The sequence below is a fragment of the Zalophus californianus genome, chromosome 11, assembly GCF_009762305.2.
Source record: "Zalophus californianus isolate mZalCal1 chromosome 11, mZalCal1.pri.v2, whole genome shotgun sequence".
Taxonomy (NCBI): Eukaryota; Metazoa; Chordata; class Mammalia; order Carnivora; family Otariidae; genus Zalophus; species Zalophus californianus.
Window position 1 is genome coordinate 94,613,294 of NC_045605.1, and position 15,383 is coordinate 94,628,676.

At 38.6% G+C, this 15,383-nt stretch overlaps 1 protein-coding gene across 1 annotated transcript in view; it reads left to right on the forward strand.

Moving 5' to 3' along the window:
- HSD17B12 (hydroxysteroid 17-beta dehydrogenase 12) overlaps positions 1–15,383 on the forward strand; it is a 167,575-nt gene that overhangs the window by 119,806 nt on the left and 32,386 nt on the right. The window contains exons 5-6 of the mRNA XM_027577727.2: positions 3,765–3,829; positions 4,660–4,704. Of these exons, the coding sequence (XP_027433528.1) occupies positions 3,765–3,829; positions 4,660–4,704 (110 nt within the window). The remainder of the gene's footprint in view (positions 1–3,764; positions 3,830–4,659; positions 4,705–15,383) is intronic.

Sequence of the window (15,383 nt, forward strand, 5' to 3'; positions counted from 1 at the left end):
ATTTTTTATTGTTATGTTAATCAGATATCTGATTTTTCTAATGACATCATTATCTCAAAAGCAGCTAGTTTTGGTAAAGGGTTCTAAGTCCAGTAAGGTCAGAAAGAACAGCAAGAGAATCTAGAAGAAACAGAAATCTTGTGTATGTTCTTTTTAAGTAGGAGATGTGGAAATGATTTTTAGCAATAGTATGATACAGAATATTTATGTGACATTTCAGAATTACTCTGGACTTTGAGTCTTTAGAATGCAATACTTTATCAGTATCCGTGTTTTCAAAAGTTCCGCATGGGGGGCGTGGGGGCTGCTGCTGAGCTCAGTGCACTTGACAGTTCTTCCCAGACAGGGTCGGCTCTCTGAGGATTGTTCCTTTGCCCAGCACCTCCTTCTTTTCCCACTTACCTTGTCCTTCTTCTTGGTCTGTCAGTGACCTCTGCTCTCTGTGTGCTTTATCTCTTCTGTTGAACTCTTATCTTAGAACTCCAATGAGAAACTGATGGAAAAGATTTTATATCTGTTCGTGATCCTGTGGTGATTGTTGGAGTCCTGGTTGGAATTCTGAGATTACACGGACATCCTTTGTTTTCGGGAAGACTCAGTGTCTTTCACATGAGTGAAAGGTTTTTGCGGCTCACTGAATAAAAATTTTTAAATCTGTCTCTGGTGTCTTACTTGAAGAATTAAAAAAAAAAGAACAAGACCCTCACTACTAAACATATTTAATGCCAATTTAAATGGCTACCATTTAGAAGGGATTTCCAACGATCTGAATAATGTTGGAACAACTTGTGGCATTATTTGGTTTGGTGAATTCTATAATGAATCCTGTAATATATAAAGATGGCATTGCACACACCCATTCTTAATGAGATTACATTTTAATGGAAATATTTCCATCCTTCACTCCTACCCAAAGCCTGTTTTCTTCCTTTTCCAATTTCTGAAAGCTTTCCGTCTGCCTTTGGTTACTGCTGCCACCTCATGTCTCAAAATAAAATTGCAATGGGATTGCCTTTTTCAAAAGATTTGCACTAGTGTGCAGTTTATGGAAATAGCTATTTGAGAGCAACAGTTGTTTTTCTCTGCACTCTGAAGTGATGGCCAGCGGTAGAGAGATTCTGGGTAGTGTTTATTTCACAAGCAAAAAGTACAATTAACAAAACAGGAAAGGGATTTAAGATTCCTAAGCCCTAGCATAGGACAAATAGCCTGTGTGACCTTGGCATGCACTTCCTCCTCATAAAACTGGGCTTAATGCTCTGAAAGATCTATTCTAGCTTTAATGTTTTTTTTTCTGTGTGTAGTTTTGGCTATAATAACATAGCCCTTATACGTGATTCTATTGACTTACTTGGGCTCAAGTTCTCAGTGTTGAACATGTTTTCCTTTAGAACGATGTTAAATAGATGTTCACATTTTCACTGTATAAGTAGGTGGTTTTGATAGCTCTCCTTTGGTCAATTAGAAACAGATCTGAAGATTGTCTATTGTTGGTGCAGCCATAATCAGAGTGACATTTCCCTGCTTGCTTTGTTTTTTGTGGGCTTCCTTAGCCCAACTTTGTACTTGCAGTACATGTTAAGATTACGAAGTCAAATGTGCTGCTTATAGGGTTCCCAGATTTAAAAAAAAATCTGGATTTTAAAAGATTTATAGTTATACAATTCAGTTTTCTTCATTCAAAATAGAGCATTAATATTTCCATTGGCTAGAAAGAAATCTGAAAACAGAAAATTTTCTAGATCCAGGAGAGGGAAGGCAGATGGGGTTGGCTATATAGATGTTGGAATTTTTCTTCAGTCCTGAAGAATATTACAATTTGGCAAGACCTTTCCTTGAATATTCTGTTATTTTAAACTGACTTTGTAACAAATATTTTATTTGTAGCATTTAAACGGATACTTTAGTTGTTTCTCTTAGTCACACTGTGAGTTATTCATCCTTTATAATTCTACTGATGGGTAAAGCAAAGTCAAGGCAACGTAATGCCTCACGTTTAACTAATTTAGCCTTAACTGTTAAAAGGTCTTTTATAGAATCCATTCCTTGAACTTGTTGGGTAGAGAACCTGTTGAATAAATTAAAAATGGATTTGGACCTGCAGTTATCAGTTATGTTTAGATATAATCCCTGTTCAAATGGGGCATGAATTGTAATTAAGTACAGTTTGCTTTGCCACTGTCCTTTGTTTTCAGATTTTTAGATAAGTTTCAGTGATGTTGTTCAGTCCATCATCACCAAGTTGTGCAAGTAAAATCTTGAGACTCAGCCTCAAGTGACTGGCTTACTGCTAAATATAGAATGCTTATTGAGTTATTTCAAACTACGAATTTTCTTAGTCTAGTGAAAAAGTGTTACTATTGTCAGGTTTATTTGGCACAGCTCCTTCTAAGTTTTGCAGACTGATCATAATTTCATTATCTTTTTGCTACTGAAACCTTTCTCTTCTAATACTTTAGTTTTATTAAACATTGCTACCAGATTTCTCTTTATTATCCAATTATTACTGATTTTTTTTTTTTTCCTGAACTGAGTACTGGGTGAAGGCATATGGTAGCTTTAATGTAGTGGTAAAGAGTCTAGCCTCTGAAGTCATATTTCCAGAGTGGAAGTCCCAGCCTTACTTTGGTCTATGACCTTTGACAAGTTATTTAACTGCTGTGAACTTTGGTTTCCTACTATGTAGAAGGGAGATTATAATAGGAACTACCTCATAGGATTGTTATGGTGAGTAAATGTAGAAAGAGAAGATGATCCATTTCATTATTAGTTAAAATAAATTCCAATATATTTTATGTATTTTCTTGGTTCCTGCAAATGTTCCTTATTTTGGGTTTGTCTTTCTGGAGCTAGGGAGAACCATAGTGTATCTGAGTATTAATCATATATCTAATTATATATAAATTTTTTCTTGGCTTTTCAATTGTTCCAACCTTAGGTGAGGTGACTGAGGAGGGAAGATACAGAAAGACTAAAACATGATGTTTCAGGGTTTATGATCTGGTAAGGATGAACCACTGGAGATAGTTTGGCCCACTCTCTTTGCCTGCACGAGGAAGCCTTCCCTCACTTCCTGGATGAGGTCAGACTCGAGGAGTAGGCTTCCGTGGCACTCTGTATTTTTTAATGACATAATTGTTTAATTCTTTTTCTTCAGTGCCTTTCTCTTCCTACAACATAGTATTTTCCATGATGCCAGAAACTGCCTTCTTCTTCCTGGTGTGTCTAGTTCCTAGTGCGTGTCTTGTACACAGGTGTATGGCAAATATTTGTTGAATGATTAAACAAGCTTTCATGTTAGAGATGAAGAAACTGAGATGCATCTCAGATGTGACTTATCCCAAGTCACATGCTTTCCATTTCTAGTAAAACTACAGTTTCTAGTCACCTCCACTGTAGTGCTCTTTCTACTACATTATGAAAATGTAAGTCTAGAGAGGAGATAAACAATATTTACAGGTAACTATTACAGAGGCAGAATATACACACACTCCAAGGGGCTATGGAAATTGAAGCAAATAAAAAGTCCCTTTGTCAGGGGTTGGCTGGTAGGTACAGGAAGGGCTTAATGAAGGAGAAGACATTTGAACTAGACATATAATGATAGGTTTTGGATGGAAAGGTATGGGAAAGAGCACTCCAGCCATAAATAGGATTTCATGTCTTTGTATGTGTCATTTTGTTTTGATATTATTAATCTCATTGTTTCAATAAATCTGTAAAATAAAGTATGTCAGCCAACTAACGATCTCATCTTATTTCAGTGAACAATGTGGGAATGTCATATGAGTATCCCGAATACTTTTTGGACGTTCCTGACTTGGACAACGTAAGTCTTTTTTTGTATGGTAAAGTAACAAAAAGAATGCATGCAAGTATTGGCAAGGCTGTGTGGCATAATGGTTCACACCATGAGCCCTGGAGTCCAGCAGCCCGAGGTTCACACTCTGGCTCTTCTGCTTGTTCCCTGAGTTACCCTGGGCATGATCCCAACCATGTTTAGTGTCCATAAAGTAGGCAACTTCATAGGGATGTTAGAAGGACTGAATGAGAAAATATTTTAACCTCATTAGTATAGTGCCAGGTTCAATAATAACTCATTGTATTACTCTTAGTTCTATTTTTATTATATCAAAATAGCTTTGCTTTTAGTATCAGGATTCTAAACATCGGTTTAGAGATCATAAATATGTTAATATATAGCAATATGGTTGATTCAAGTAAACCTACCAGAATGAAAGCTATATTCTTGAGGCATGCATAATTCTTTAATAAAAATTAGAAAAGCGTATCATTGAAGAAATATGTGAATTTTAAAAAACTGTTGAGAATCTGATTCAGTAATTTCTCCTTTCGATATTAGCAGAAAGAAAATAGCATATTTATTTTAGATTTAGTGTCTTTCGCTTCCAGATTTTCCTTAATACATCTACCTTGAATTTTGCATATTAGCATGAATTGCTGCTTTTGGTAGAAAAGTACTATAACACTGAGAGTAAAATAAAATTTGCCTCTCTACCCCGACTCCTGTCATTTTCCAGTTCTCTACTCTTTATCTGGGGAAACGTTCAGTGGTTCGCTAGATCACTTGCATATATATCTAATATGGTTACTTCTATGATGATATGTATATAAAATTATCAATATTTTCTTTTGCAGACCATCAAGAATCTGATAAATATTAATGTTCTTTCTGTTTGTAAGGTAAGCAGCTTCTTTATAAATACGTCATCCTTTTTTGGTTCATTCTGTTTAAAAGCACATGATCAGTTTGTTCACTTCAGCCAGCTCCTACTTCCATGTAAATAATGTATTCCAGGTGAAGGGGGTCTATTTCCTTATGTCTTCGGGAAGTAGAAAGAGCTGAAGACCAACCAAGTGTATAATTTTGCTTTTTAACAACTGAACATATGCAAACAGTGTGGTAGGCCCTGGGACTGCACAAACTCTCTTGGGCCAAAGATTGGTTTTTACAAAGTGTTCATCTACACACAGATCTTCACTGGTAAATTATTTCCATTTCGTATCCCCTGTGACCATGTAAGTGGATGAATTAAATGTTGTGGTAAAGCATTGTATGGTAGGATGGGGCTATCAGGTAAAGAGAGTGATGTTTATTAGCAACACATAAACATTATTCTGGTTTCTAGTTGGTAGGCATGTTACTTGTATGTGCCTATAAAAGGCACCATGGCTAATAATGTGCTAAAAGGAAGAATAGGGAATAGGTAGCAAATATGAGCATCTGAGCACCACTTTTCCTTATGTGTTAGCAGTCACTAAGAGTAAGATACCATACCTTGATGATACATTCTAGCCTAGCAGAAAATATTACCTCAGGCAACATCAAATACTTCAAATGTGAACATACGGGAGTCCCCTTATCCACAGGGAATGTGTTCTGAGACTTCCAGTAGATGCCTGAAACCACAGATTCTACTAAACCCTATATATACTATGTTTTTTCCTATACCTATGATAAAGTTTAATTTATAAATTAGGCTCAGTAAGAGATTAACAATAATAATAAAATAGAACAATCATAACAATATACAGTAATAAAAGTTAGGTGAATGTGGTCTGTCTCTCTCAAAATATTAGATTGTACTGTACTCACCCTTCTTGTGAGATGATAAAATGCCTATGCGATGAGATGAAGCGAGGGGACAGACGCAGGCGCAGTGACCTGGTGTTAGGCTGCTACTGACCTTTTTAACGATATAGGTCACAGGGAGGATCATCCGCTTCCACACTGCAGTTGACCTCTGTTGACTGTGAGTAACTTGAAACCTTGGAAAGTGAAACCACAGCTAAGGAGCCCTTGTACTGACAGAAAAGCCAAATCCATCTTCAGTAACTCTTAAATGTTCTATTTAAGGAAATCAAAAAATATTTACCTCAAAACTATTAGAATTAACCAGATAAATATAAAAAAGAACTTAATTACCAATTTTCACTTTATGGCACGGTCTTGATCTTTTTCTCTATTGTGCTCTATTGTGACTGTTTAAAGAAAAATTCTCCTTATGTCTTCATGTCCTGAGAAATCGTATCTATTACATGCTTGATTTCAAGTGCAAGGACCCTGAAATCTTATGCCTTGTCCAACTTTTCATGTATGGCTGTGCCTCTCCCTGAGTAATATATATGTTGCTTTTCAGGTGCTTAGTTAATTCAATTTTTATGTGGTTTTGTACAGTTTTAGCACTATGGTGGTCCACACAAATCAGCTTCCAGAACAAAAGCTTCATTGTGGCTGTATGCATACCATGTAACATTTGGTAGCTTGCTACTTAAAAGGCACGTCATCTGAACTATATTGTAATATGACAAATAATTTTATAAAAGAAATAATCGCAGTATCTTTTCCATTGTTGTTTTTAACCAGGGTTTGTACTACCATAAGATTTAGTTTAAGTAAGGTAAACTACCAACAAGAGGAGCTTTGAGTAGATTTGGAGCAAGACCCCCACACAAAATGGATGCTTTTAAAACATGGTTGATATGAATATATTTGTATAGTTTTAAAGGTATTTCCCTTGGCACACCTGTATAAATGTTAACATTCTTCAATAATCTGTGTGAGGTTTCAAGTTAATTAAGTCAGTCTACAAATTTACTAGTTGCATGGCCTTGAACAAATTACTTGCCCTCTGTGCTTCAGGTTTTCATCTGTAAATTGAGGGTGTTAATCTCTTTACCTCACAGAGTTGTTTTGGGAATTGAACAAGGTAATATGGGCAAATCACTTAGAAGAGGACACAAATCATAGTAAGGGCCCTAAAGAATGTTACTAAAGATTTTTCGTAAAAATGTGAGTTGTTTTTTTTTTCTTCTTTTTTTAGCAAGCAAAGTTTTTTGATCAAAATTAACATTCTGGTCTATAATTTGTTTTGTGGTTTTGCCTTTTGAAATGGCTGATGTGTACTATTGTTTTGATAATCTTTTCTGGTACATCTGGCCAAATGCCTAAAAATAATGGGTGTTAAAACAATGTACATTATTTCATAATATATTTTAATGAGTTAATGATAAAAACTATGTTTAAAGTGTTTAAATTTGATTTTATAGAAGTGTTGATATTAGCTACAAATTTAGTCTTCTTATAAATTTAACTCCTCTGTCAGATAAGCTGTGTCACGTTTTTACTCTAGGTATGTTAGTATTTTCTCCTGTAATGTCCTGCTTGTCAGTACTTACATTTTTTTTAAAAGATTTTATTTATTTGAGAGAGAGAAAATGAAAGACAGAGAGCATGAGAGGGAGGAGGATCAGAGGGAGAAGCAGACTCCCTGCTGAGCGGGGGGCCCGATGCGGGGCTCAATGCGGGACTCGATCTCGGGACTCCAGGATCGTTGCTTAACCAACTGAGCCACCCAGGTGCCCCAGTACTTACATGTTTGTATACCTTTATAATGTAAAAGCCTGGCCTCCTCTGTCTCCCAAAGCATGCGTTTTTTGGCTGGCAGTCTACAGAATACTAATGATAAAAGGCCAGGGTCTTGACCTTGACCTGTGAGAACCAGTTGGCTTGCTGTGCTCCTTGGCTACACACAGCATCCTCCAGGCCTCTGAGCACAGAGCAGGATGTGCTGGTGGCGCTCACCTCATGTCCCTGCTTGAAGATGAGTAGTGCAGGGAGGCATTGCAGATAAAGCGGTACAGATCCAACAGCGCTGCAGGTACCCTTCGGGTTCTCAAAAACAACAGGGAGATAAGAATGAGGCACCAATCCTAAGATCTTGACAGATGGCAAAATGCTTCTCCCACTTCTTCATTCTTCCTCTTCCGTTTTCTCTTTTCATGTTGGCGTATGTATTTGTTCCCATGCAATGAGGTGGGGGGGACGCATGCTGACTGATTAAACGTGTCTCATCATTTCATACTGTGAACCGTATTGGTGGGAAGTGTCACCTCTAGGGGAGCTGGATATATAGGCTTCACATTTTTGTATGTAAGCCCGATATTTGCACATCAAGTCCCATTTACAAAGCACTAAGGGAGTTTGCTATTTAAAACACTTCTACATCAAGCTGAATAATCATCCTTTAATTTATCTTTAGTGTAAACATGCGTTTTCCTGTACCTTTGTGATGTGCACTTTTAGTGGAAAAACAGTTCAAAACTCTTGCTTGATTCATCGTGGAACTAAGAACATCTAGAGGACAGCCAGGTGGTCTTGGTTGGGCTGTAGACAGGATCCGTGGGGTTAGCATCTCGGTCCCACAGTTGACCAGTGAGTGTTGAGGGGTGAGAATGTTTGATTCAAGCAGTGGGAGGCAAGGGCTGTGCAGTGGATGACCAACCAGCTGCCAAAAAGGTGAGTGAGGAGACACGTGTGTAAGAGCTTGGGTGCTGGGTTCAGGAGGATGGAGAGCCCTGGGAAGCCTTAGAGCAGAAATAAGGTGTGATCTGATGTACATTTTAGAAAGGTGGGTGTAGTGACAGAGTGACATGGTGTGTGTGTTTCGTGGTCTCTGTGTTTATTTTCATTGTACTGAAAAAAGGGCGTTCACCTTGATAAGGTTTTCTGCATGAGGCTCCCAGGTTTAGTGTCCTTCGGTCCTGCTGCCATGTGTCCTCTGGTGTATTTTGATGAATTGTGCTTCAGTTGACTGTGTTATGTTGCCAGGGCTGGGGCTCCATTTTCTGTAGAAATGTAACTTCTGTTGGGAGCCCTGGGGTAACTTAAAAGAAGATGAAAATTGGTCTGGCTCTAGGATCTTCGAAGATCTTATGGTGACTGGACATCAGGAGAACTAGGGCATGGGTATCTGCTGCCTAATGTCATAACACGCATATTGCAAAAGGTTTATACAAGAAAGAAAACAGCCTCTTATCATCAGTGCTGGCCCAAGTTTTATTTCCTCACCAAATCACACAATAGGGGCCGGCTGGTCGAGAAGCATTCCAGGAAAGATCAGAGAAATCAGTGCACCCTTGTGACCTTGGGCTTGTTCCCCTAATTTGGAGATGTTTGCCGGGGAAGGCCCCAGCTTCTTGTTGGAGATCCTGTGCCACTTTACGAGCATTGAATGACCTGGATCCTTCAGGTCCAGGATTATGGCTTGGTCCATGTGTTCCTGTATTAGGAGGTCAGATGATTATAAAAAGTCCCATAAGTTCTGCATTCCTCAGAGGAATAATACAAGTGAAATATCCTGATCAGAGAAATTATATGTCATCACCAGATGAAGTGGTGGTAAGTGGTCCAGAAGAGTATTGGGGAAGAAATAGTTTTGACTATAGACCCTTGATGTGTCATCATACAGTCCAGCTCGGCTTTCCCAGGCCATTGTCTGAGACTTGCTTAATGAGGCTTTCCCTTAATCAGACATAAAGCTGTTAGTCAAAGTAACCCCAGCGGTATTTAGAAGCCTTGTTGCTTGCCTTACAGTTTTGCTCTCAAATCCTTCAGGGCTAAGTTTCGTCTCGTTCTTGTGCTCTGCTGAGCAGTTAAGTGCCAACGTGAGAAGAGGGGGAGTGTGGACGTTCTCTACAGTTGACCAGTAGGGCAGGTGGATCAGCCATCAGCTGGAGGAGAGATCCTACTAGCCAGGGCTTTTTTTCTTGTGATTTCAGATGCTCTGTGACTAAAATCTGAAGTAAGTCTTATTTCTCCTCAAGAACAGTGACCTTCAGACCAGAAATGGTGGTGTTTAGAGATAATTAAGCCTCCAGATATTGACCCAGACTCCTCTAAAATAGCTGTGGTTTTATGCCTGGAGGGCTTTCCATCTCAGAATACTGAGAATTTGCAAAGGAAATTATTGTACAACTATTGATTACTATGGGAGAAAAAGTGGGAAATGGGAGAAGTCCCACAACCCCAGAGGCAGGTAAACAAATACAAGTCTGGTTTCAGACAGGCAGGACGTTGAGCTCCACACCACTTCAAAGACATGTTCTAAAACTGATCTTGCTTGCATTGTTTGTTTCGGATTTGAGATTACTTATTTAAACATCTGCCAAATTTGGAGTTGCCTTTCTCCTCTAGGCCCGATGGTTCTTAGATTCCTTTAATGACAGTTTTAGGACCTCAAGATACCATAGACTCTTCACTCCTTTTCAGATGAACACTACCCAAGCAATACCACCTAAACTCCCTGTAGTTTTTTTTTTTAATTTTTATTGTTATATTAATCACCATACATTACATCATTAGTTTTGGATGTAGTGTTCCATGGTCTCCCTGTAGTTCTTATCTAAGGGTGGGAAAACCATTATTCCCTCTGATGGTACTGGAACTTGAAGCTGCCACTGGTATCGGTGAAGGTGGATGATTGGTAGTGGCCCTGCCTATACCTGAATCCCTCAGGAAATGTGCAGGCTACCATTCTGACAAAATGGAGAGGACATTCCAGCCTTCTTTATTACCTCTTTTAGAGCAAGGAAGGAAGTGAGTGGGGGTGTGACCCAAGGTAAAATTTATTAACAACCTCCACTTATAGTGCAGTACACTGGTTTTGTTTGTTTTATTTGGGGTTGGGGAGGAGTCTTAAACAAGGGATCAGAATTTAGTTTTTCCTTCGTTAGATGTTCAACCAAAGTGGGGGCTTGAAACCACATCTTATGAGGATTGGCCGAAAGAACCAGAGATATTTAGCGTGGAGACAGGAAGCATGACATCACACAGAGACACATAGACACACATACCTCCCAATCAAGGCCAATTAGTTCTCCCTCCTTAGTATTCTGCAAGTCAACTCACTTCTTTTCATGCCCTGTGATTCCTTCCAAATTTGAAGCCCCTAAATTTTTCAGAGGGAACTGCTGGAACAGCCTAACCAGCCTTTTTACAGCACCTTGTCTCCCTCCAGTCCAGTCTCCGTCCCCCAACCGAAGTGTTATTTTACATTAGGTCACGTCACTTTCCTGGAAGATCCTTCAAGGACTTCTTGTCCTCAAGTCCCGACTCCTTGATGTGACCTATAGGGAAAGACCTACCTGACGTGGCTGCTACCCACCTCTCCAGTTTCCTCTCAGGTCTGTGTCCCTCTACTTCTCTGCATTCGGGTCACGGCCCCGTCACTCTCTTGAACCTCGCATTCCCTCAGGCAGCTCGCTCTCTGTGGAAGCTCCCCCGTCTCCCACTTGACTCATGCTACTCATCCTTCAGTTCTCAACTAACAGTGTTCTGTCCTTAGGGGCCAGTGGGGAGCCTTCCAGAGTCGACCAGGTCTCTCAGCCACGAAGCTTCGTCACGCACGGCACGTCTTTCCTTCACTCAGTTCATTCTCAGTGTAGTGCCTCTCTACCTGTTGTAAGCCCCATGAGTGCTGGTACCGCATTCTTTTTGTTCTCTGCCGTTCCCTAGCCCTGGGCCTCACCTATGGCAGGTATACAACAAATGATTTTTGTTTTCGTTTTGTTTTTATATTTTATTTATTTATTCACGAGAAAGAGAGAGAGAGAGGCAGAGACAGAAGGAGAAGCAGGCTCCCCACTGAGCAGGGAGCCCCATGCGGGGCTGGATCCCAGGACCCTGGGATCACAACCTGAGCTGAAGGCAGACACTTAACCAACTGAGCCACCCAAGCGCCCCCAACAGATGCTTTTGAATAAATAAATGAACTAATTACAAAACTGAAAATCCTCATTCTTTGGGAATAAGGAACCCACTTATTGTATGTGGCCCTAAAAGGCTGAATTAAATCCATCGTTGATATTTACAGTCAAGTAAATTGTGAGAACTTCGTGGTCTTTGGATCTCCCAGAAGTGGAATGGGCCAAAGGTAAGTTCCCCTTCTGATTCTAGGCCAGAGGTTGCAAACCAATAGTCTGGCTTGCATGTGCCCTACCAACGTATTTCAGTTGGTTCAGGCAGTGTTTTCAGAATTGGGGTATTCCACACCCAACGTCTAGCTTCTCCTGGGGAAGATCTGAAAATGAGGAAACGCGGACCTAACTGCTGCATGCCAGTAAGTGGGCAGGGCAGAGGAGCGAGCAGGTGAGTCTGCTGAGTAAAGAGGCCTGCCCTCTCCAGCTCACTGCAGTCCCACTCACCCCTGCGGTCTGGCCCACCGTGCTCCTTTATGTCACCTACCCAGTCCTGTCAGGCATTTGAGTGTGAATTCCCCTGTGCGGGTAACTCCAGGTATTCAGTGTACTCAAACTGAATAACTGCTTGATGGAGTTGAAGGATTAGAATGGTTTTAACTAAATCAGTCTCTTCCGTCCCTATGATTATCTGAAATCAAAGCACTTAGAGTGCTTTGCATGCTTTCGAAAAGCTATTTTTTTCCTGCTCCTGCCACTATGTGTTCATCGTATGTGGCTCAGCCAGAAGTGTGTAATGCTATGCCCGGCCCATGGCATAGATAATAAATGTTTGGATGGATGAAAAGCCCAGGAGAAGCATTGGTTTCCTTTTTCTTACTGGCATTTGCCTTTGGCATGTGATACGGTACCAGTAGAGGGAGCCCTCTAATAATTTGGAAATCTAGAAGACTCTGTTCATCCTTCTAATTGTATTTAATTTAGGGATTATGCTAAGAAATGTATTCCTCCCCGCTGCCGCAAGAATTTAAGTTAACAACACTGGGAAGTTAATAAATTGTGGGAAGGGAGAGTATGACCTTCAACCCTGGCCCCCACCTGAGGCTTTTCTAGATGAAGACGTTCCAAGTTAGTCTCTAGAGTCTTTTAATCCATTTTGAAAGCCGCTATCATTATGCTCCTAAAAATTTCCAAATAATTGGGTACATTTAGCCCTTAGGGTCTCATAGTAACAGGGCTGCCTCAGGCATAACTACAAAATGATGGGTTTGCCAGACGGCATAACAACCACTCTTTGCATAGCTTTCATCTGTGAAAAATGAGTGAGTGGTTGTAGATTGGTTCTGAGGTTCTTCCCAGCTCAAAGCAAAGCTAGTTTATAGGAGAAATGCCTTATATATGGGTGAAAATGTAAAAATCTCTTTGAGAAATTTAGAAATTATTTTCTCCTCCTAAAACCTGTCACTTTTTGAGAAGTCAGCTTATTTGGGGGGAAAATTTATTAAGTAATGGAAACTTAGCATATCATAATATTGCTAAACTTGGAAAGCAGTGTACGGTGGTATATGTGTTTTTTAATTTTTGTTTAGAGTTATAGATTATGGCTTTAGATTCATTATTATCCATTGGCATGCAGTCCTCTCTGTTCTGGAAAGTTCTTTTACTTTTCTTCAGTTCAATTATTTTAACATATATCAAAGCAATTTATTACAAAAGGAAAAACTTTTTTTATGGTATGGGGTTGAATTTCAGATTAAATAAAATGGGGGGAGGCAATGGTAAGGAGGGCTCTTAACTTCCACATACTTAAAACATTATTAAAGAGGAAAATGAAATAATACTTGGAGATCTCAGTGCACTCGAAAATTTTTACCTAATTAAGCTTTTTACCCCCCACACAGTAAGTACTCCTTTAGCCATACAGGTGACATTCTAAGAATTCCTAAGGATGTTGTATTCTCAGTACCACGGAGCTCAAATTACACAGTTTCTAAAGGAAATGTGTGCGGTGCCATTCCAGCATGACTTCCAATGATTCACCCTCTAATTTCTCCCAAACAGGCATGGTGTAACATCATTGTTATTTTATGTAATTCTTTTCACTACCAGACTATGATTTTTCAAATTATTGTTAATGATTCCAACTGAAAGCTTATTTAAGGCATTTGTATCTATTTCCTTCTAATTCGAATGAGTTCATGTTTCAGTTGCTTGAATTCAGATCCTGTTTACTCCACGCAGGTTTCTCTGGGCTAGAAGGCAGGGCAGATGTGGACAAAGAGATGATTTGTGATGACCTAATTATCTATATGAATAGCCTGGATTCTTGGGGCTTTGCCCAGATCTAGGGTTAAGTTGTTACACTTTAAATTCTATTTATATATAATGGTGATGTAGGTGACAATATTTGTTTCCTTATTGTACTAAGTGACCTTGAATTTTAATCTTTCCATTTGGGTTTTTGTTTGTCTTCTTGAGCATAATACAGTACTGTTTTCTTTGTCCTATTCTTTACAGAAACTGACCAAATGCCAGAGGTTATGTGATACAAAAATAATTTGCTTATAAAAATAAATCACTTGCATGTAAAACAATTTGCATAATTTGTGTAATTTGCTTGGACAAGTTTTCATAATAAACTAAAATGCAGGGAAGCCTAAATTGGCTTTTGGGTATAAAATAAAATTCCTTCTATGAGCTCTTGACTACTGATATCAGAGAAGTAAAAGAGAAAAAAAAATTATTCATGTTAATTTCTTTTAGAAATAACATTATTTGTAGGGGCTTTTCTAATTACAAAAACAGTGCAAATAATTGCCCAAAAAATGTGAGAAATACTTAAGAATACTAAGATGGTTACATTTTAATATAACATTTTCAGAGATTTTTTTTTTTTAGGCCAGCCACTGCATTTTTAAGTCTGGTATCTCAGCTAAATGATCTAATAATACTGATTTGATTTTTTTTTTAATGAGCTAAATCAGCCTCTTATTTATTTTCCAGCCAGAATATATACAGCTGTGGTAATAAATACCAGTAAATACTTCACTCTTGAAATTGAATATGTGGTATCCCCAGAAAGAATTCCAAATTGAGCTGTTATTGCTAAAGACTTTCACTTATTTTGGTATATTTGTATACGCTATGGCCAGCTTGCATACAAAGTGATGCAATATATAGGTGCAATATAATATTATATTGACCTTTCTCCCTTTGGTTTTAGGCTTCTAGAACTTTTTTGTGGTGAGGATTGATGAAAGTGTCACTAAAATATAAGTAGGAAATACTTGTTTTTTTTCTGTAAAGATTTGAAGCTCTCGTTGGAGAGAGACTACTGCAGCAACTCTTATCACTTTTTAGGAAAGAATTAAATTCAAAGTGTTTGCTGTACACTTTTGGAAACAACTTCAACACGGAAGAAAACAAGTCTAGAAATCATGCTTACTGCTACTTTTCTAATATTCTTAGCCACTGAACTTACAAGTTATGGTAACCTTATTTTAGCAGTATCTTAAGAGGAGCAAAAAATTTCCTGGTACAGCAATTATCACCTGCGGATGGCCTAAAATTAGCATATTGAGTTAACTCCAGAAACAGCTTGTGAGCTGTGAAATGGAGTTCAGATAGATAGTGAAATTTCACAGAAACGCTTGGTATATGGTATAAATAACCAGATATCAAGATACCAGTCGATGCATACAAAGTAAAATGAAACTAATAGCTTAGTTAAAATATCCTATGTAAAACTTGATGTCAAAGAGAATTTAATTTGATGTGAACATAGTGAAACCTCTCTGCGTATGCATAGAATTTTTTTTTGCTTATGCATAGAATTTTAAGAATTATTTGTATACACATACACAAACAAAGAAGGCTTGAAGCCG